Source organism: Nycticebus coucang, chromosome 11, assembly GCF_027406575.1.
Source record: "Nycticebus coucang isolate mNycCou1 chromosome 11, mNycCou1.pri, whole genome shotgun sequence".
Taxonomy (NCBI): Eukaryota; Metazoa; Chordata; class Mammalia; order Primates; family Lorisidae; genus Nycticebus; species Nycticebus coucang.
This window is the reverse complement of record NC_069790.1, coordinates 29,679,478-29,700,710: the sequence shown is the minus strand read 5'-3', so window position 1 is coordinate 29,700,710 and position 21,233 is coordinate 29,679,478. Positions and strand designations below refer to the sequence as shown.

At 37.9% G+C, this 21,233-nt stretch overlaps 1 protein-coding gene across 6 annotated transcripts in view; it reads left to right on the top strand.

Moving 5' to 3' along the window:
* Window positions 1–21,233, top strand: part of CREB5 (cAMP responsive element binding protein 5) — a 536,752-nt gene that overhangs the window by 98,853 nt on the left and 416,666 nt on the right. For all 6 annotated transcript variants that reach the window (XM_053553440.1, XM_053553438.1, XM_053553443.1 and 3 more), the window contains exons 3-4: window positions 3,764–3,857; window positions 16,330–16,451. In XM_053553440.1, the coding sequence (XP_053409415.1) occupies window positions 3,764–3,857; window positions 16,330–16,451 (216 nt within the window). The remainder of the gene's footprint in view (window positions 1–3,763; window positions 3,858–16,329; window positions 16,452–21,233) is intronic.

Below are 21,233 nucleotides of genomic sequence, written 5' to 3'. Positions count from 1 at the left end.
ACATGGTCCCTGATTGAGGATGACTGATTTGTATTTTGGCTTTAGCCTTACTTTTTTCTGGATCCCGTCTGTTTTGGGGTCACTTACTTCCAATTGATGCCCTCCCAAGCTTTTTTATGTATTGCTGTAAGCCATATTTTCTCCTTTTTGGCATCAGACAGGGGATAAATAAATGCCACAGACGTGTGGTCACTGGTGTCAGGCCTGTAGAGCTGGGATAGTCAGAGGACTGAGCAGAGGCTGTTGGGTTTGGCAGGTAGGTGCTTGCCAGTGACCTATTAGAAGGGAGCAGGGTGGAGGCCAGATTGCAAGGGATTAATGAGTGAGTGGGTGGTAAGGAAGTGGGGGTGGCAAGCACAGAGGACTCTTTCAGGAGCACCAGGCAGTGACGGGAAGCAGAGTGATATAATGGTAACCTGAGATGGAAGCAGGTTTTTTAAAATTAAAGGATAGCCAAGCTGGATTTAGTCAAAGGCAAGAAACCAGTGAGAGGAAAAGAGTGAGCATATTGGCTTGCAGGGTCAGTCCCCAGAAAGTTCCGGGTGTGGAGAATCCTGCAGAGGAGTAGGGTTGCTAATTCTTCTGTGAAAGGAATGATGGAAAGAGGGGCAACAAAATCACAAATTCTGAGGGTGGAGGTGGTAGTAAATGTTGAAGGGGGTCCATTTGTAATGACCTTGAACTTTTGGGCAAAGGAGCAGGCCATTTCCTTGAGAAGGCTGAGTGGACTGAGGGAAAAGAAGGACAGATGTGGAAATTAGAATTTTCACTTTCTTGATTTTAAAGTACAGTTCCATGCTTCCCTCACTGCAAATTTAAATGTGAAGATGCATCTAACACTTAATGTCTGCATTTAATGTGTTTCTTTTTTTTTTTTTTTCTTGACAAGCTATTGTAAAAATATGTCCCTCATTCACTTGAAGAGGTGTTAGAATTGAGAAAATGTTGCAGTCATCTCAGGGTCTCCTGGTAGGGTGTTGACTCTCAGTCAAGTCAGTGATTGAGATCATGACATTTACTTTAGGGATGTCCATAGACTGGGAACTTGCACAGACAAGAAAGGATGGCTGGGAATTGGAAGGGGGAGTGAGTGGAAATTATCAGCTCTTGTATTGCATTAGGATAATGGAAAAAAATTTTTTTTCCTTGTCTTTCATTGGAAAGAAACTTTGCTCTATCAAGAATGGCCTATAATACCTGGGAGGGTTTAAAATTTTTTTCTGTTATAGTTTCTAAGACATTATTTTTATCTCAGAAGTAATGAGAAAAATAAACTTCTCTTGCTCTTTCTAATCTCACAGAGCTCAGTGTTACTTTCTTTTCCCCCCTTTCAGTGTTACTTTCAATCTTCCTTTGCCCTCTACGTTAGCCATGTTCTGAGTTTCAGTGGTCTCTCAACTCTGTATCTGTTGCAGACCGTACATTTTGATCATTTACTTACATTTTGTTATTTTCTTACCTAATGTTTTAAAAAATCACAGATGTCACAGTGATTTTGTATATTGTTTTATTTGGAGGATAATTATAATTAATGTGAGGTATTATGGAAATTATTATTATTTAAGAAGTATTCCGATTAATATCCTACTTTAGGCTATTATTTTATGGAGTCAAAAATAGCTTTTAGATAAGAAATGAAGGACATGCCCATGTTATGTACATATCCACGCCCCCCAAATTATAATAAAGCTTTTGGCAGAAAGACTAGGAAATTTAACTTTAATTTAATTTAACTTTAGTTTAATTTAACTGTCTTTAACTTATATATGGTAATGTCACATATTTGGTACAGTCATTAAACAATGTTCTAGAAGACCAAGGAAAGAGATGAACCAGCAGCAAAAAACATGTCATATACAACAAACTTCTGTATATTCAGAAATATGTTATAATTACCGTGCTTTTCAAATTCTATGCTCTTTATAGGCAAAAGCAATATTCATACAACCAACTACCTTTGGAATATTTCATACATTTCAGACTGTTTTCATTAATGCAAATCTATACTATTTGCAGAGAAGATTTCTACCATAGTATACAAAGTAATTGAAATTTATATTGAATTTCCTAAGGAACTAGGAGGGTCTGAAAGATTTTCTAAATTGTCAAAGATTTGGAAATGTTCAGCAGAATTTATTGTTCTTTGTTTTATTTTCATTTGATTTTGATAAAGCAGATGCTCTGTTAAATTCAGTTATTATAAACATATCAGGTTAACCTAACCTAAGTCAGGTTAGGTTAGGAATTGCTGTAATAACAAATTACCCCAAAGCTTCAGTGCTTAAAACAACAAAGCTTATTTCTATTTCCCAATGATACCTTTGTATTGTAGATTGGCAGGAAGTTCTTCATAATCCTTTAGAATTCAGAAATTCTCTTCATCTCTGAATCTACTTCAGAGATTTAGGATGATTGAGTGGCCACTATTTCCAATATTATGTGTTGGCATGCTTAATGGATGGGGAAGGGGGAATGCTAGAGGTCTTCTACCAGGAGTTAGATGCTCGCCTCTGAGTGACATGCCACTTTCACTCATTCATTACTCAATAGGCAGAACTAGTCACATGGCTTTACCCAATCACAAGAGGCCCCCCAAATTCAATATTACCATGTGACCAGAAAAGCCAGACAGAAGAAAATATTTGACAACCATAATATCATTCTCTGAAAATTAAAAATAAAGTATTAGTTTACTACACTGTACAGAGTATGGAGCATTAAAAATTACTTGTCGTATTACTGTAAAATCATATGTATAATTACAAAAATTCAGATAGTGGGTGGGCAAGGTCTTCATAAACAGAAACATGCTATACGTATTTGATGGTGGACATTTATAGATATGTATGTCAAATAATTCAGCACGGCATATGATACTTTGCCAAAGTCTGACATGAATCGATGTTTTTTTCCTCTGCCATGCATTTCTTTTCCTCTGCCATGCCTTAGGTTAATTCATAGAGTACGCCTAGCATACTTTTCGTGTTGTAGACTTAATTTTACATTGTTATGTAAAGCATAACCACTAGAGGAAAATTCCAATGATTTTGCAAAATTCCAGTGCTACTCATGTCTAAATTCACTTCCCTGCATTTGACGTGTTTTTCTCATGCTTTTCTCATGTTGCCACTACATTCTTTGTGACCACAAATACACATTCATTTAAATACTTTTTTTAAAAAAATATAGAAGCTCCCTACATAGGTGTTAGGACACAGAGTATTTTTTGTGCACGTTACTTTAATACCTTCAGTGTTGTTCATTTACGTCATCCTGTTTCATCTTTTGACTAAACACAGAGTATAACATCTACCCTCCAATGCAAACCTCTAGTTCCTGAAGAAATATGCTTACTGATAATCAGCCCAATTGGCTATATCTAGGGACTACCTAAGTAGACACCTTTTAAAAAAGGGACAGTGTAGGGAGTCAGAGAATGAGAGATGGCAAAGATCTCCTGGTTATTATTAGTAGTACTCAGCCAGATTTTTCTGCACTGTAGTTAACTCCTTTGGTAAACTGTAATGGAAATTATGATACATATATGGGTGTCATTCAAAGGAACATTCCAGCACATTTGCTCACACAAAAAAAGCTCGTAACTCTACTTACTCCTGCTTTCATACTCTTTTGGAACTGATTTTTTGTTTTGCCTGTTGTATTTGCAATGCCGAATAAATTGTTTTCTCTATGTTGCTAAATATGTTTTACAAAACTGAATGGCTCTTCTTCTCCCCTCCCTTTTTTTCTATCTGTCTGACAGCGCTTCCCAACAGAGGATCATCTGATGATTCACAGGCACAAACACGAAATGACTTTAAAGTTTCCCTCAATAAAAACAGACAATATGTTATCAGGTAAGAAGCCATCAGGCAAAGAAATAAGATAACTTAATTCTTTTTTTGGTGGGCTCATTCCCACTGGCAAATTCTGTGCCTTGAAGATACACATTTCTGAGGTGTAGCAGGTATACTGTAATCAGCTAATGTTCACCCAAATAGTTGAAGAGTTGCAATTTCTCATTTTCTGGAATGTGAAATATTTATTACTATGAAACTTGGCTCCATGTAAGTTGTTTTGAAAATCACATACCTGTAATCACTGAAGTAGCAGATGTTAACTGAGCTCTATAATACACAGTACACTGTTCTGAGTGCCATGGGAAATGTAAAGATTGGTACTTTTCCTGTTCTAGGAGACATCACGACATAGCATGCATGTGAAACCTAGCTAAAGTGAAGGATCATCCATGATGCTTATCAAATGGGTATCGTGAGGAGAAAAATGCTATACAACTTTAGTAGAGGGAACTCTCTTTATAGATTGAGATGGTCAGTGAAGGTATCCTTAAGAAATAGGACCTGCCTCATGAATGTGAGATCAAATAAGATAAAGCAGGGAAACATAGCAAATGCTCAGAACATGTGAGCAGAAATTAATAATAATAATGAACCCATCAAGTAATTGCCATTCCCTCCCATTTTGAGAGGTAGTGCAGTAAATTAGAAAGAGTGTAGAGAAAGGCATGAGGAACCTGAACTCTAGCTTGGGTTCTACCTTAATTGGTCATGACCCTGAGAAGGTTACTAAACTTTCCAGAGCCTCAGTTTCTTTTACCATAAATGGGAGTGGTTATATTTGCCCAACCAATTTTATAGGCTTATTGTGAAGATTCAATGAAAAAAATACGAGAGAAAGTGTGTCATAAACCCTAGTAGGATAATCAAATAATTTCTTGTTATATTTCTTAGGCCAGAAATATTTCACCTAAGCCCATGTCCTTCTGGAATCATGAAAGAGATAATGCATCTCTGAACATTTTTTAAAATGATACCAGAAGAGAAACCCACTGCCCTGGCAGGACAGTCATATAATTTAGCATTTCTATGGCATTTTAGTTTTTCAAATATTTTATTTTTCACTATTATTAGCATATCCTCTCAGAGTTTTGTCAAATGGGCAGTTACTGCCCTTATGTCACTAATAGAGAAAGAAAGGCAAGGTGATGCAGTGTTTTTCCCAGGCTTGCAAGACAGGGCAAAAAGGAGGAGGACCCCTGACTCTGTGCTCGTCCCCCACTGACTTGTACATGGCTACTCTGCATTGCCAGCCTGTAGGCTCCATCCAATACACTCCCAGTGCCAGAGCTATCCACATGTCTTTAACTCCACCAGTGACTTGATAGTGTAGATAAGCTGTGGTTTAGAGGACTCAGAATTCAAAGGCAGCCTCTGCCCTTCTCTCTACCTACCACTGGCCACCTCTCTCAGCTGGTTGTTTTTGTTGTTGTTGTTTTTAGATGAGCTCGCTCTTTAGTAACAGTTTTCATTCCTGAAGTTGACAGAGATGCAGAAACTCAAATCTGTAAGAATTCTAAAAACTAGAAGGATTAGGAAGGATGGCTTGTTCTTTTATGTTCTGTAGAGTCACACATAGTATAACTTTATGGTTCAACAGTGGACATAGATACATAAGTAGCAAGGCTATAGACTTTACAATTTCCAATATTTAAATACATAAGTTTTTTCTTTATTTTTCCCAAAGTGGATTCCCAAAACAGGGTGCCTGGTAAGCACCAGAACACAGTCTCTCAGGCAGGCTGCTAGGATGGCCCGAAAGGGGCCCCTTCTGAAGGTCTGAAGAAAAACAACTGGAGATGTGTGAAAATGCGTGTGAAGCATTTCTCCTTATATTGCTCCAAACAGGTCTTTATTAATTAGTCTCTTATAGCCTTGCATTTGTTCTTACCAGATCCTTATTAGTTTGACATTGTTGGTGCCCATTATAGGAAGTGCAAGGGAGAAAAGTAACTCTAATTTCTATGTCACAATATGATAGGAGAAATAAACACAAGGAAAAACAACATGAATAGATGAACGGTATATTGACATAATTTTCTTTTGCCTTCTCGTGTTTTGTGGTGAAGTTGGTGTGAGACCATTCCATACTCCCAATGACGTGAAGTATTAAATTTTACAACTTGCTACCTACTTTGCGTGTTTGTTGTTTCATAGAACTTTCTTGTTGGAAAGGAGTGCAGAGCTCTTCAGTTCAGCTCTGTTTCTTTGTGCTCTGTGCGCTATACCAACATTGTCCACAGGGGAATAGGTATCTATTGAGTGTTTTTACTTTTTTCTCTTTCTAAAGAAAATACTTCAATATTCATTTTTCTCAAGTCTTATTTCCCATAATGATAGTTTTAGCATATTAGGTGGCATTTACATGTATGACTGAAGATTTTATTTATTCATGGCTTGGTTTATTTAAATTTGATTTATCAAAAGCTTCACATTCTACTTTTATTCAAATAGGTTCATCAAATATATTTATAATTATTTTTATCATACTATTCATGATGCATTTTAGTATCTTGAGAATTTAGTATCTTTTATCGTATGTGTTTATGTGATATTTAATAGAATATTTTGTTCTGTAAAAGATCAGTAGAAATGACATTAAAGCCTTCTGGTCCTGGAAAACAAAAATATGTTCATTCAAATTTTATTTACCGGGGCGGTGCCTGTGGCTCAGTGAGCGGGGCGCCGGCCCCATATACCGAGGGTGGCGGGTTCAAACCCAGCCCCGGCCAAACTGCAACAAAAAAAAAATAGCCGGGCATTGTGGCAGGCGCCTGTAGTCCCAGCTACTTGGGAGGCTGAGGCAGGAGAATCGCCTAAGCCCTGGAGTTGGAGGTTGCTGTGAGCTGTGTGACGCCATGGCACTCTACCGAGGGCAATAAAGTGATACTCTGTCTCTATAAAAAAAAAAAAAAAAGCAAATTTATTTACCAATTCGGTGCCTGTAGCTCAGCGGCTAGGGTGGGCACTGGTCACTTATACTGGAGCTGCGGGTTCGAACCCAGCCCGGGCCTGCCAAACAACAATGACAACTACAACCAAAAAATAGCTGGGCATTGTGGTGGGTGCCTATAGTTCCAGCTACATGGGAGGCTGAAGCATGAGAATTGCTTAAGCCCAAGAGTTTGAGATTGCTGTGAGCTGTGACCCCACGGCACTCTACCAAGGGTGACATAGTGAAACTCTGTCTCAAAAAAAAAAAAAAAAATGGGGTGGCACCTGTGGCTCAAGGAGTAGGATACTGGCCCCATATATCAGAGGTGGTGGGTTCAAACCCAGCCCTGGCCAAAAACTGCAACACACACACATACACACACACACACACAAAATAAAAAAAAAAAAGAAAGAAAGAAAGAAAAGAAAAAATTTATGTATCTTAAGCCTATTTTGTGGCCTGTCATGAAGATGAATGATTTTACATGACTTGAAATATAGTAACAATTAGAATAAAAATTTTATCAAACAAATCTTAAATCAAAAAACATCAGGGCAAAAATCTTCATGTTCCTCTTAGACCTTTTTTTTTTTTAATTTCAGATGATTTGGGGATTGACATATATTAGGAAGATAAAATGTGATAGGTATTTACATGACAAACTTCAGAACAATCTGGTTAACTTTTATTTTGGAAAATCACTTTATCTTTAATTAGTTGTAAATAGTATAGTTAGGGAATGTATTAAGATGTAATAGATAATACTTTTCAATAATATGTCTCCAAAGGGTTGAAAGATCCAAACTAATTTCATAGCTTTGTTATAAGATTCATTTCATTTAGGCTAAAGTTTTAGAGTTTACTACAAAGAAGCCATTGTAAATTATCTTTGACATGCCACAGGTAGGGTATTAAAAGTGAAGCCTTGATGTTCTGTTAAAAGGATCCTGATCTTCTGGTTAGACAGTAAACATAAACACCTTATTCTAAAGGAACAGGGTGGGGACACAGATGGGGATGAGGGCATTAGGTTATACAGGCAAAGACTTAATGTTTCCTGCCTGGGTCTTCCCATCCTTATTTGTTCCATGTGGTACATGTCTGTAGTCCTAATGTGATGATGGACATGAGTCTTTCCCTTCAGCTGTTGCTATTGTTCTGACAGAAAGATAATTTCATGGTGAGGGAAGTTGTGCTATAGAAGGTTTTTAAGTGTCATGTTTGAAATAAGAATGTGTAGAGGATAACATACTTCAGTACACAGCTTTCAACATTATCTGCTGTTATATGACATCATATGTTTGGGTTTGAAAATCATGGCCAAATTTCAGTGTAGAGGTAAAGAGGATGGTGTCTGGGTCTACTTTAATGGAATTATGATTAGGTACCCAGGAATTCTCAAATCTTACCCTGTTAAACATCCCCACTCTCACTTCTTTATAGGGTTCCCAAATTCTGTATAAGAAAAAAACCCAGAATGGTAATTAAAGTGCAACTTTATTTATAGCTGAACAAACAAATAATATACCAAATAAGAATTCTGATAAAAAAAAAATCTCAATTGGAGCACATGACTTTTTCTCCCTCTTTTCTCCTTCTCCACTATAAATTTTTGGATAATCAAGTTCATTCTTCCCTGTGGAGAGAGAATGAGATATGAGAGAATGAGATGGAGATTTCCCACTCCATCTTCCTTGTCAGATTCTCAGCACTCACTGTCTACCATGGAGCATTTAACATACATGATAAGATAGTCCTCCAGAACCCAACTGTGTCCCTGGATTAGATCTAGAATCAGGGTCCATCTCTAGTTCTAGTCTCTAAACCTAATTCTCACCATAGAGAAAGAAAGAATGTGATTCAGTGAAGTAGAACATTTGTACCAAATAATCACAGACCCCAAATCTGTTGCTTATGGCTGTTTGCTAGAAACTCTACTCATTAATCCCTGGGTATTTTAAGGGAGAAGCCAGAGAGAAGATGGCATATCTCACTCCAAATTCTTTTTAGAATGAGTTGGGATGTACTTTGTAAAAATCTGAATAAGTAAGTCAACCACCCTCTCCCCCACTATGGCTCACACCTGTTTTTTGCAATTCAATTGATAGCAAAGATATATATTAACTTCCCACTATGTAAAATAATTGGATCTTTATGGAGCAGAGGGTGGTGGAGATGGCTTGCACCAAAAGACAGTGTGGCAATAATACTGGTTCCCATTCATTGCCTGCCCAGTGCCCATCACTGTGACCTGTGCTTTACATATATTAGGTCATTTAATCCTTTCCACTATTTTTATAATATGAGGATACAAGATCAAGAAGATAAGTAATTTGCCCAAAGTCCCTATCTGTGTAAAATTTTCTTACTCTGCACCCAGATTTGGCAAGCTGCACATATTAAGTACATCTTTTGATCTTAGATTTATGTTCAGATGTAAATCTATGAACTGGCTTTTCTTTTATTATTGGCTTGTCTCTTTAATAGTTATCAAATGGAGAAAATAGTCCAAAGTTTTAAGAAGGAGATTCTTCTTAAAACACATTAACATTGAGAGGAGCAAAGAGTTGTGTTTGAAAATCAGATTACCTCATTCACTGTGACAAAGAGAATGTAAGTGGCTATTGGCATTTATAGGAGTTGCTACTTTTTTCATCCATGCTTCTACCTGGTCCAGCAAAGTGGAGGTTTGAATAATTCCCCTGAATACTTTGGAGGACTTTCTCTACAGTATTCTTTTATATATAAAAAACTGGCTGCAAGCTCTGTTCCACCTGGAAACTAGCCCCTTTTGACCACCAGTGTAGGGGAACTCAGGCAATTAAGGACTAAGTGGAAACATTAAGCTTTATCTTCTGCTATTTAGGGCTATTTTTGATAATGAAATCACCCTGGATCCCCTGGTTCACTTGGCCAGCAGAGACTTGGTCTCACCACGTTAATAACCCTTCTTTTTAGCTCAGCCCTGCTCAGCCAAATTGAAATTGTAGCTAGACTACTGTTAGAATACTTGGGTAGACTACAGTTGATCTAGTCAATTGCGTGTAGATGTCAAATATACACTTTTTAATTTAATCTAAATCAATGTTACCTAGAGAGAGCTGGCTATATGTCATAAGAGATGTCCTTGACAGAGCATTTTCTAAGTGGCACTCACAAGGGCATCTTGCCCACTAGTCTCTATCTTGGCAATAGATGATTTCCAGCAAATGGTTCAAGAGTATAAGAGTGTGTCCCATCTTTCCATTGACCTGGATCGCCCCGGCTGGGATGGTCTTTAAGCATTTCACAGCTACTGTTGATACAGATTTGCCTTGATTTGTCCTGTGGTAGCCCTGCCTCTTAGATGGATGCAGGGAAATAGTAAGGTCAGTGTTACTGAGAAGGTCCTCTTGCTCCTATGGTATATTCACATTCAATAAAAGGCACATTTATTGCAAAGAAGCTTATCTATAATTTGTGGAATTCTGTGAGTTCTTAAAGATTACTGCCCTTATAAACTATTACGTATTTTAAAATTCATTTATTGTAAACTTTCTTAATTATGACACTGTTAAAATTCAGATAGGGACTAAGAATATTTTAAAGAAAGCATTGGCCAAAAAATTTATGACATCAATGTAATTATAGAAAGAATATAAAAAGTACCTAGGAAAAAATTGCCTGTTTAGAGAATCCTCTTACCAAAGGAGATATACTAATTCCAGTATTTTTCTAGTGCTTTGAATGACTCTCTTAAGGAATTCTACTAAGCTACATTTTGGGGTGGGGGGTCGAATCTGTGTCATGAAAATAACAAATATGCATTTCCTTAAAAAAAAATACCCTGTAATCACTAATTCAAACTTATCTCTTTTATAACTAGTCTGAATTAGTGAGGTTTACAGTATTTCTAGCCACTGTCAATTTCATACCTATTATGTAAAGTTACTTTATGCTTTATGTAGTCCTTTAGAGATACTGTAGTTGAGAATATCAGATCAGTCCGAAAGAAAATTTGCTTAGGAAGTTAACATTCTTTTCTGTTATATGATGAGCCTCCTGCTTTTCTTTTCTTTCTTTTTTTTTTAATTGATGACTTGTTGTGTTACCTTTTTTACCCTTGAGGAAGAGGAAACAGACAAATATAACTCAAATGTAGTTCTGAAACTGAATAAATAGCAACCTATTATTAAATGTAGAGCAGACTGAACACTTTTTAGAATTTCAAAATTTATCTTTGTGTTTGTCGTTTAGTTGTATGTTGGAATGAGACAGATTGGGAGCTTATGGGAAGGTTTATGAGTTTTTTCTTTTTAGCTATATATTCTTCTGCCCAGTTATCACGTAACTGATAGGTACATGATCTGTTCCTAAACCACAGGCCAACCTGATGGCACTCTTCTGGGTAGATATACAGGTTAGGTCTGAACATTTATCTAGCTATTTCCAGAGGCAGTGATTCCATGAAAAGGCACTCCCTTTTTTCAAGAAACAGATCTAGCAAAAGAACCAGCTCCTGAGATATGAGAAATGTTGCAAAGGAATTTTTTTTAATCCCTTTTGGTGCCAGTCCTTCTAGTCTGGTGAGAAGCCCCCGAGGACATGTGAGATGGTAGAAGTGAGTAAGGTTTCCTCCTGGCACTTTTTCCTGGTATTTGGAGCTCCTGGGAACTTGGCGTGCCATTTGCACACTCTCTGCCAGAAGGTAACATGCAGATGTTTATGCAAAGCCAATTCAGATTTATAAAAGCAATAACAACTATAAATTTTAACTCAGGTGAAGTTTAAACTTGAAAGTTATTTTTTTGTTAGTTTAGTTTGAAATTTGGGGTTATCCCTTTCTGTCATTCAGATGGTCTTCATTGAAGTTGAAGCCCTAAAAGAAAGGCGGGTGGAAGACCTTAAACAAACATCTCAGCTTGGAGCTCTGCTTAAAACCACTTCCTGTGCATCCTCAGAGTGCCTCCTATCATTACTGAGTGAACACACCTTTGATATTACCCACCAGTGAGATCAGCCATTATTATTCAGGACATAGAAATGGCTGGTGCCATAGTTAACTGGTGCATGCTCTTGGCTCTAAGTAAGGTATCTAAGTAAGTAAGGTATAATTTATAAGAATTTTAATTTATGGCCATGATATTACCCACTAACTTCAGTGGCTGAGAAATTCTGCCTCTTTTATTTAAGCAGCTGATAAATTTAGCTGTCCCCTTTTTGAACATTTGCACATTTTCTGTCTTACTTGGAAACGGTACCACATGAGATCAAAGACAACTGGATACTTTTTCTTCCATTCTTGAGATACTTTGCTAAGAAGAATATGTTTCAGCTCCATCCATGTAAACGTGAAAGAGGTAAAGTCTCCATCTTTCTTTAAGACTGCATAATATTCCATAGTGTACATATACCACAATTTATTAATTCATTGATGGGTTGATGGGCACTTGGGCTTCTTCCATGATTTACCTATTATGAATTGGGATGCAATAAACATTCTGGTACAAATATCTTTGTTATAATGTGATTTTTGGTCTTCTGGGTATATACCTAGTAGAGGAATTGTAGGATCGAATGGCAGGTCTATTTTTAGAACTCTTAAGTATTCTCCAAACATCTTTTCAAAAGCAAAGTATCTCAAGAATGGAAGAAAAAGTATCCAATGTACTCAGCCCTACTATGAAACTAGTGTATAGCTTTCATATGAAAGCTATAACCCAATTATAGCCTAAGAATATGGGGAAAGGGGAAAGGGAGGGGAGGGGAGGAGGGAGGATGGGGGAAGGAAGGGTAATTGGTGGGACCACACCTGTGGTACATCTTATAAGGGTACATGTGAAACTTACTAAATGTAGAATATAAATGTTTTAACACAATAACTAAGAAAAAGCAAGAAAGGCTATGTTAACCAGTGTGATGAAAATATTTCCAATTGTATATAAAACCAGTGCATGGTACCCCATGGGGATTGCATTAATGTACACAGCTATGATTTAATAATAATAAAAAAAGACAACTGGAGATCCAGTATTAATTCTAATAAATAAAGTTAAACCCCGTTTTCTGGTTTCTGTTGTAACTGGAAAGAATAGCTCATTCACCAAAATAAAAATAATTAAAAATTAGGGCTAGTGTGCCTTATCTATTCCAAATGTGCAGATAGGTATCTACTTTGCTTTCCTTGACCTATGTTATACAGCAAAGAAAATCATATTTGATGACAACCCTGGGGCTTTCTTCTGGCTCTTTTGCTGGGGGTGGGGGTCGGGGGCAAGGAGGCACCATGTCTTTGCTGTCCATCGCTCCCCTGGCCTCCACAACTTTTGTTTCCCTGTGGCTGAAGTGGTCACTGACAAGGGCCAATGTCATTGCCAATCCTGTGTCATCCTGCAACCACCTTTATTCATGTAGGGCTCTCTGGGGCCTGGGCTCTCACATGCTAGTCTCAGTTCATTTTATGGACCATCTCATCACCTCATCTTAGAGTTCAGGAGTCTCATGGAGGCTGCCAGGATGACTATCCTTTTTACCTTGAATCATGGCCCTCAACTTCTAAATCTCCAACACAAAAGCATAAAGGAATAAAAGGAAAATTAAAACCGAGTAAACTCAATTACTACTGATAACAAGTGGTCTAATATTTCAATTGTCTTATGTGATGCTTTTTCAGGTTTTTTTTTTTTTTTTTTTTGAGACATAGTCTCATTGTGTTGTCCTCTGTAGAGTGCTATGGCCTCATAGCTCTCAGCAACCTCAAACTCTTGGGCTTAAGTGATTCTCTTGCCTCAGCCTCTACAGGCACCTGCCACAATGCCCGGCTATTTTTTTTGTTGCAGTTATCATTGTTGTTCAGCTGGCTCAGGCTGGGTTCAAACCCACCAGCCTGGGTGTATGTGGCCAGCACTGTAACTGCTGTGCTACGAGCACTGATCCATTTTTCAGGTTTTTTAATAGTGAAAATGTTCCCATGAGATGGTAGAGAGTTGGTAGGATTGTGATGCCGTTCACTGTATGAGGGATATAAATGATTCCAAGGTGTTTCAAAAGAACCAAGAGTTGTTAGAATTATCTATTGCCAATAAAATTATGCGACTCAAATTTCCAAATTGGAAATGGAGCAAGCCTCAGTTTTCTCATAGGTCAAATGGGAAGAATAATTTTTACTAGGTACAGTTGCTGTGAAAATAGATGAGATAGTGTGTGCGAAGCACTTAGCACCATGCCTGACATCTTGTAAGCACCCCATAAATGAAAGAATATGTACATACACACAATCTTTTATTTTTACTCTCAGATGTTTTCTACTTACACCTACTTTTCAGAAAACTACTTTATCTAGCCCTTACCTCTGGACTGTTTGTCCAGTGCCCAGCTGTTACTCATGTTCTCAATTGACAGTCTTTTAAATAGTCATATATTTCTTTGGCCTGCAAACAGCAATTTTTGAAGCTAACCTATTGTGATGGTGATTTTGGTATTTATAGAATCATAAAAACTTCAGAAATTTATTTGAAAGATGGGTCCATAGAATACAGGGAACTTCACTAATGTCACAGTATTTTCAAATCTAGATTGGATTGTCAAAATTGTCTTTTATACATACAGTTGAACCCTTTGTATCTGGGAGGGCAAAAGCAGTGGATTTAGATTGAAAGGGTATCATGTGTGAAGGTGAGAAAGGACTTAGTGCTAAGATGGTTACAAATTGCGTGACCTTGTGTAAGGAAGCTTACTTCTTCATTTCTAAAACCGTACCTGCCTGCTTACCTCCTGGAATCACGTGAGACCTAGAGTCTAGACAATGTGGGTGGAAATGTTTGTTAGTTACAGAATCCTGCATAAATATTAATTTTGTCTTCTTTAAACACACAAAGATGCATGTATATATTGGATGTATAGCTGTATATGTGCATCTTAATAATTTAGTTAGTATACTAGTAAAACCGTTTTCAATAAAGCCGAATCTTTCACGTATCTCTTATTTGTAATGCCCAATTTGTGATCATCTGTGGTAGATTCTCTATGGACTGCAAAGATTGCTCAGTATCTTGGAGATCAGGCTAAGAATGGGGCAGAAATGCAGATGGGGATTATGCTGCATGTTTGGGTGCCAAAAGTCCCTTGCCCATATGGAATCCAGAGACATTGCCTCTGATGGGGGGTTAAATGGAAGCCATTTTCTGCTCCATAGATATTAAGATATACTTTGAATCTCAAGGGATAATTTACTGATTTTTTGGGATTGACTACTCTCTATATGATTTAAAACAGTTAATATAATTTTAGTTTCTTATAGGAATTTATAAATAGAATGGCAAATTCTTTTCAACTGAGGACACTATTTAGTCCACTGGCCATGATGGCTTAGACAGCTGCACAGAAAGAAATTTTGAGACTGTGTGTAGGTCAATGCCATGATAAACTTAGCAGTGTCTACCACAGGCTTAGGTGAGAATAATACAAGTATATAGTGGAACTAGCACTGAGTCCTTGGTTAGAATCCTGATACTGCTGCCATTTACTTGAGAGACTTTGAGCAAGACTGTTTAGCATTCTGGACCTTGGTTTTCCTTATGTGCAAAAAAATTTAGCATGATGAGGCTTCCACCATTGTCTTTTCTGGTTCTTATATTTTCTATTTCTGAGAAAAGGCAGTTACACAATTTTATTCGTGTCAACTCATACACACTTTTGCAGGGAAGATGACTGTCCTTACTGACTACAGCAGTAATTCTACCCCACTTACCTTCTAGGATATTGTGAGAACTAGTCCTGAAAATATTTTGTAAACCGCAAATATTGTGTAAATATTAAGCCACAAATAATGGCTTCAGATCCTCCAGTTTTTTGAATACTAAGCTCTCTAGAAAGTCAAGACTATGAAAGAAATTCCTTTTCCTTTTAAAGAACATTCTCAGGACATTCTTTTGGCTATAGCAAAGGAAAATAAAATTAATAATGACATTTTTAAAGGATGAAAGATGAATGTGTTTGACTTGGAACCTTTTATCATCCTTCTGTGATTCTTAGAGTGAGAGATAGAATTGTTAAATTTTCTTTCCCAATTAAGAAAAAGGAAATAAGATGCCTGTTTGTTTCTTTTCATTGATATAAAAGTTTACAAAATCTTTTTTCCTTTTAGCTCCCCTGAAATCAGACTTAGCATTGGCTCAGATTTTGGGGGTCTGATTTTAGCTAAGTCATTTTTTTCCTGTTTAAAAGGGGGAAAAAAAGGACATTCTACATGTTGCAATGTATATTCAAATGACATAGTCTCCAGAGAAGTGGAAGACAGGACTCCCTGAAGTTGTACAGAGAGCCATTTGGCAAGCCCTGGCATACTGCAGCCTTTTGGTGGCCTATCACATTCCTGCTTTGGAATTTATGGTTTTATTTTCTTGCATATTGTCATGTTATCCAAAGGGCTGAGAGACTGCGGGTGGCTAGTAGGCAACTTAATTCAGGTGAGGAGAGGGTATTAGTGAATTCAGTCCATGCTTGCCACTAACTTTTAAGGAAAAGACCCCTTTGTGATTGCTCGGCCTCTGATTTCAGATCAGACTCCAACCCCAACGAGATTCCTGAAGAACTGCGAGGAAGTGGGGCTCTTCAGCGAGCTGGACTGCTCCCTGGAGCACGAGTTCAGGAAGGCGCAGGAGGAGGAGAGCAGCAAGCGGGTAGGTTTGTCGTGATGGACATCTTGAAGGGGGCCTCTCTATTCTTCCTGAAAATTCCACATGGAAACGAGGTGACCCTGCAGAAGGTGTTGATGTGGCCTAAAAATGGTATTTTATCCATTTTTGAGTATTTGTCTAGTGTTTAAAAACGTTGATGATCCCCTATTTTACTACCATCCAAAGCTAAATAAATCATGGGAGAAATAGGCATTTGAAATATGAAATTCGAGCAAAGATAAGTTACCTGATTCTTGAACCTGAGTCAGATATGAACTCATGGACTTTTTCTTTTCTCTATTAATTGTTTTACTTTGCTAAGTATTTAATAGCAAGCCTTACGTGGGCAGCAATTGCAGAAGACAGGAGCCAAAGGGTCAGAGAACAGGCGAATAATGAGCGTAATGGTAGTGGTAGGAGAGGAGATTTCATCTGACTTTGGCCCAGATTGTAACTGTCTGTTTTTTGATAATCTTTCTGGTTATTCTCCACTAAATTCATAATTACTTCCTGGTTATATTCCCTTTCATACTACTGAACATCTGTTGTTGCTGAGACAAATAGGTTATCTACAAGTGTGGCTCATTTGTTCGTAAAAAATGTAGGAAATTTACTTTATGAAAGCTTTCAGAATATATTTAGTTTTTATTGTAATGTTGTGCTGTAATTTTAAAATCACTTTACAAGAGTAAGGGAAGGAGATGAGGTCAGAAGTAAATATGATAAAGATGCCTTTTAGTATTTCCCCCTTGTTATTATAGAGCATTATTGAGTCCCCACAATGCTCTGAACAATAAATTAGACAGAGTCTGTGAACAGAATCCTAAAATGTAAAAGGTGATTGAAAGGAAAGACCAGCTCAGTAGTAATGAATTCTGAAATTCCAGCTGTTCATCTGGAGAATAAATTTTAAAAGGCTCTAATATCTCCCTGGGTATTTCAAAGACTTTGAATCCTCCTCTATGAGAAATTATAGTAATCTCCCCTCTGCCAGATTTTTCATGCAACATTCTCACATCATAATGGTCAAGGGCTTATATTCAGTCTGCTTTAGGAAAATTCACAAAAATAAGAGATGCTTGCTTACAAGAGGAGCTAAAATCCAAATCAACTCACTTTACTTATTTATAATTTGCCATTTATATCCAACCCTCTCCCCCACTTCCCTGCCAAATGATAGGAAGTGTCCTTTCTCTCTCTCTCTCTTTTTAACACACATTTTAATAGTAATTATTAGCAGGCAAGTAAAAAAGTTCTGAGCACTTTAAAAAATTAACTCAATGAAAATATATTTCTTTGCAGTAGAAATAAATTTTTAAAAACCCATGAAAATAATGAAGAAGAGAAAGAAAGTCTCATACAGTAAATTTCCTCTTGTTGAGTAATAAATTTAGTTCCTTTTGTAGATGTATGTATGTGGAAGAATATTTGAGGGATTAAGTTCATTCATTTCTTGATATAGTCAAACCTGTCTACTTAGATTAAACTGAACTATAAGGAAGATAAGGACTGGGTCCACACTGTCTTTATTTCTGATAGGACAGTTTCACCTGAAGTGTTTCCCCCTTGATTTTATAGATATATAAAAGATATATCACCACCTACAGTTTCATCAAGTCCACGGTAAAGGCGTGGTTTTAGACATTCTCCAGTACGTTATTCATGATTTCCTATATGAAACCCTGTATGAGGAAATTTTTGCAGATCTGAATTCCAGGAAATCGTTTGCTTCCCCTGAGGAACTGAAATACTTTCTCTTCATAGACGTGAGAGTCTTGTAACTGGTTCTGTTCCTCTTTTCACTCTTCACTGCAAGTTAACACAAAGCTGGGTTGACTGCTGAATGTTGAGAACTCTTTAGAATACTTTGTGTAGGCTAGAGTTTCACTTCTAATTTTCTCTGGTTCTGATTTCTAATTTAAAAACAAACAAACAAAAAAACATTGCTATGATATACATGTTTTATGAGTTGCTTTAAATGTCTTCTGGATTGAGAAAGAGTATAAATAATGGCATTTTAAAAATTAAAATAATTAGGCAAGCAACGTGAAGAGGATGAATGTAGCTGTGAAAATATGTGTCCTCTCCCTTTTAAGTGTTGCTCAGAGCCATGCGATGATTTCATGATGGGCGGGTGAGTGGGTGGGGGGATCCTGTAGCCAGCCCCTCCCATGGTTTGGGGCCAACTTCTCAGACTCCACCGTCTCAGGACCCAGCTTTGCTTGCACACACTGGAAGCTGGACAATAACAGTCAGACCATTGAGGCTTTCCCTTTCCTTTGCTTTGTTCAAACCAGAGAGGCCAAATTCAGCCTCGGGTGGCTGTGGTTATCTGAAGCGAGAATATCCTCTCAAGGCTTAAAGCACAATGACGTATCCAGCAGCAAAGTGCCCGGTGTTGGTGGCTTCTGCCCTGGCATCTCTTTGGAAACCACAGGGCCGGGACATGAGGAGTAGATGCTATCCTCTCTGGTCTGACATTATACTTTCACCAGCTCCTTGGACCACGTTTCTCCAGTTGTCAATGTACCTGGCATCCTGCCAGCCCCAGCTCCTTCTCCAATCTTTCTTTCCCTGCTTAAAAAGTAGAACACACCTTCTTATAAAACACATATCTTATTATTTCTGAGTGTTACCTTTTCTCCTTCTTCCCATTTGTTGTACATTCAGATGATTATCACTTTTTAATACTATATTTTGAGCTCTCATCTGATTTCTTTTCTTCTGAGGCTTTTAATAAAAGACGTGGGTTGGTCCCTTTAGTAAGTTTTAGTAAAGAGGAAAATGGATTGCTTTATCTGGGGAATTTGGTTTTTTAAAAAAGAGTCTTTTTTGAACCTTTTGGAAGGTTCAAACCTTTTGGAAAGTCTGACCTGGTTTCACACTCCTTTAAATTTCTAGCTGTAGTCTGGTCTAGAAAATTCTAGATCAAATTTGCTCTACTGTCCATGGGGAAAAATTCTGTCCTATAGACTCTAGTCTTGATGTCCTTTTCCAAAAGCATCCCAATGTGTGTGCAAAATAAAGTCCACTGGAAAAGGGCCTCAATTGATATCATATATAGCAGACAACACATTCCACAACTGCCTGAATTTTCCATGTCTAATAATTCTTTAATATGAGATTTTTTTCCCTCCCCCTTGGAGTAGTATCTGGTAACTCAAAAGCAGGCCTCACAAATCTCAGCTTGCTGATAGTTTTAGAAATCAGGCTAGTCCATATCCTGAAATGTAGGAGAAACTTGATTATCATTTTTCATCCTTGAAGTAGTTTTGAGTGCCCATCACATGCTAGGCACTGACTAAAGGGGTTGGTGAATATACTACTGAATTAAAGATGATAAAAAAGCAAGTAAACATACACTCCTACCTTCATGTAGCTTACTTCTAGTGGGCGAGACAAACAATAAACAAAACGTGAAAAACGTGTAGCATGTCAGATGGCGATAAGTGCTATAGAGGAAAAGGTAGCAAGGAAGGAGCACAGGGAGTGCTGGGGGTGGTCAGAGAGGCATCCCTGGTGAGTGGGCATGTGAGCAGAGACTGGGGAGCTGAAAGCCTGAACCAGGTGCATAGTGCGAGGCAGCATGTTCCACAGGTACAAAGGCTTGCGGCTGGATGATGCTCTGTGTGTTGGAAGAATCGCAAAAAGGCCTATTTGGGAAAAAAGTGGGTAAAAAGGCTAGAAAGCTGGGTGTGGGAGGGCAGATCCAGGACTGGCTTGTGACTGTTTGAAGGGCTTTGGCTTCTACTTTGAGTGAGATGGGAAACTGTAGGACCATTCTACAGTTATCTTAGAGTGATAAGATCTGATTTACATCTTAAAAAGATCACTCTAGGTGGCCGAGCTGAAAGCAAACCATTTTCAGCAGTGGCTGAAAGAGAGAGGCCAGTTGGGAGAATATTGAAAGAGTCATCAGGGGTCCTCAAATTGCGGCCGGCGGGCCACATGAGGCAGTGTGATTGTATTTGTTCCCGTTTTGTTTTTTTACTTCAAAATAAGATATATGCAGTGTGCATAGGAATTTGTTCATAGTTTTTTTTTTTTTTTTAAACTATAGTCCGGCCCTCCAACCGTCTGAGGGACAGTGAACTGGCCCTCTGTTTAAAAAGTTTGAGAACCTCTGGACTAGATTAAAGATGATAGCAGATTGTCCAAGGGGAGGTCAAGGCGGGAAGAGATTCTGGCTGCATTTTGAAGATAGAGGCAATAGGATTTGTTGATGGATGAGATTGCAGAGTAAACAGAAAAAGGAGAACCAATGATGAAACCAGGTTTTTGGCCTGAGCAGGTGGAAGCTTGGGGAGGGAGCAGATTTGAGGGTAAAATTGAGATTTGTTTTTAGACTTGTTAAGTGGAGATACTGGACCAGCAGATGGATAGATAGGTCTAGAATTCAGGGGGAGATGCAGATTTGGGAATTGTTGGCTTAGAGATGGTATTTACATACATAAGTCTGGGTAGAACCTCCTGAGCCAGGAGTGAATAGCGATGAAGAAGAGAGTCCTGAGCATGAAGCTGAGATGAGTCTTCTAGAATTCTCCAAAACAGAGGATTCAACTCCCTTCAGTGGCCAGAGAGGACACAGAAGACCAGGAGGATGAGGTCAAGTGGGGACTCTACCCCTGGCAGCAGTGCTGAATGCATGGTCAGCACACAGAGTTTGTGTTCCATGTCAGAGAAAAGAAAAATAAAAAGGTTTTCAAAAAAAAAAAAAAGGAAGTGAGAAAGAGGGAGGTGAATTTACTTTATACATTGATTGCTTTTAAAAAAGTGATCAAATAA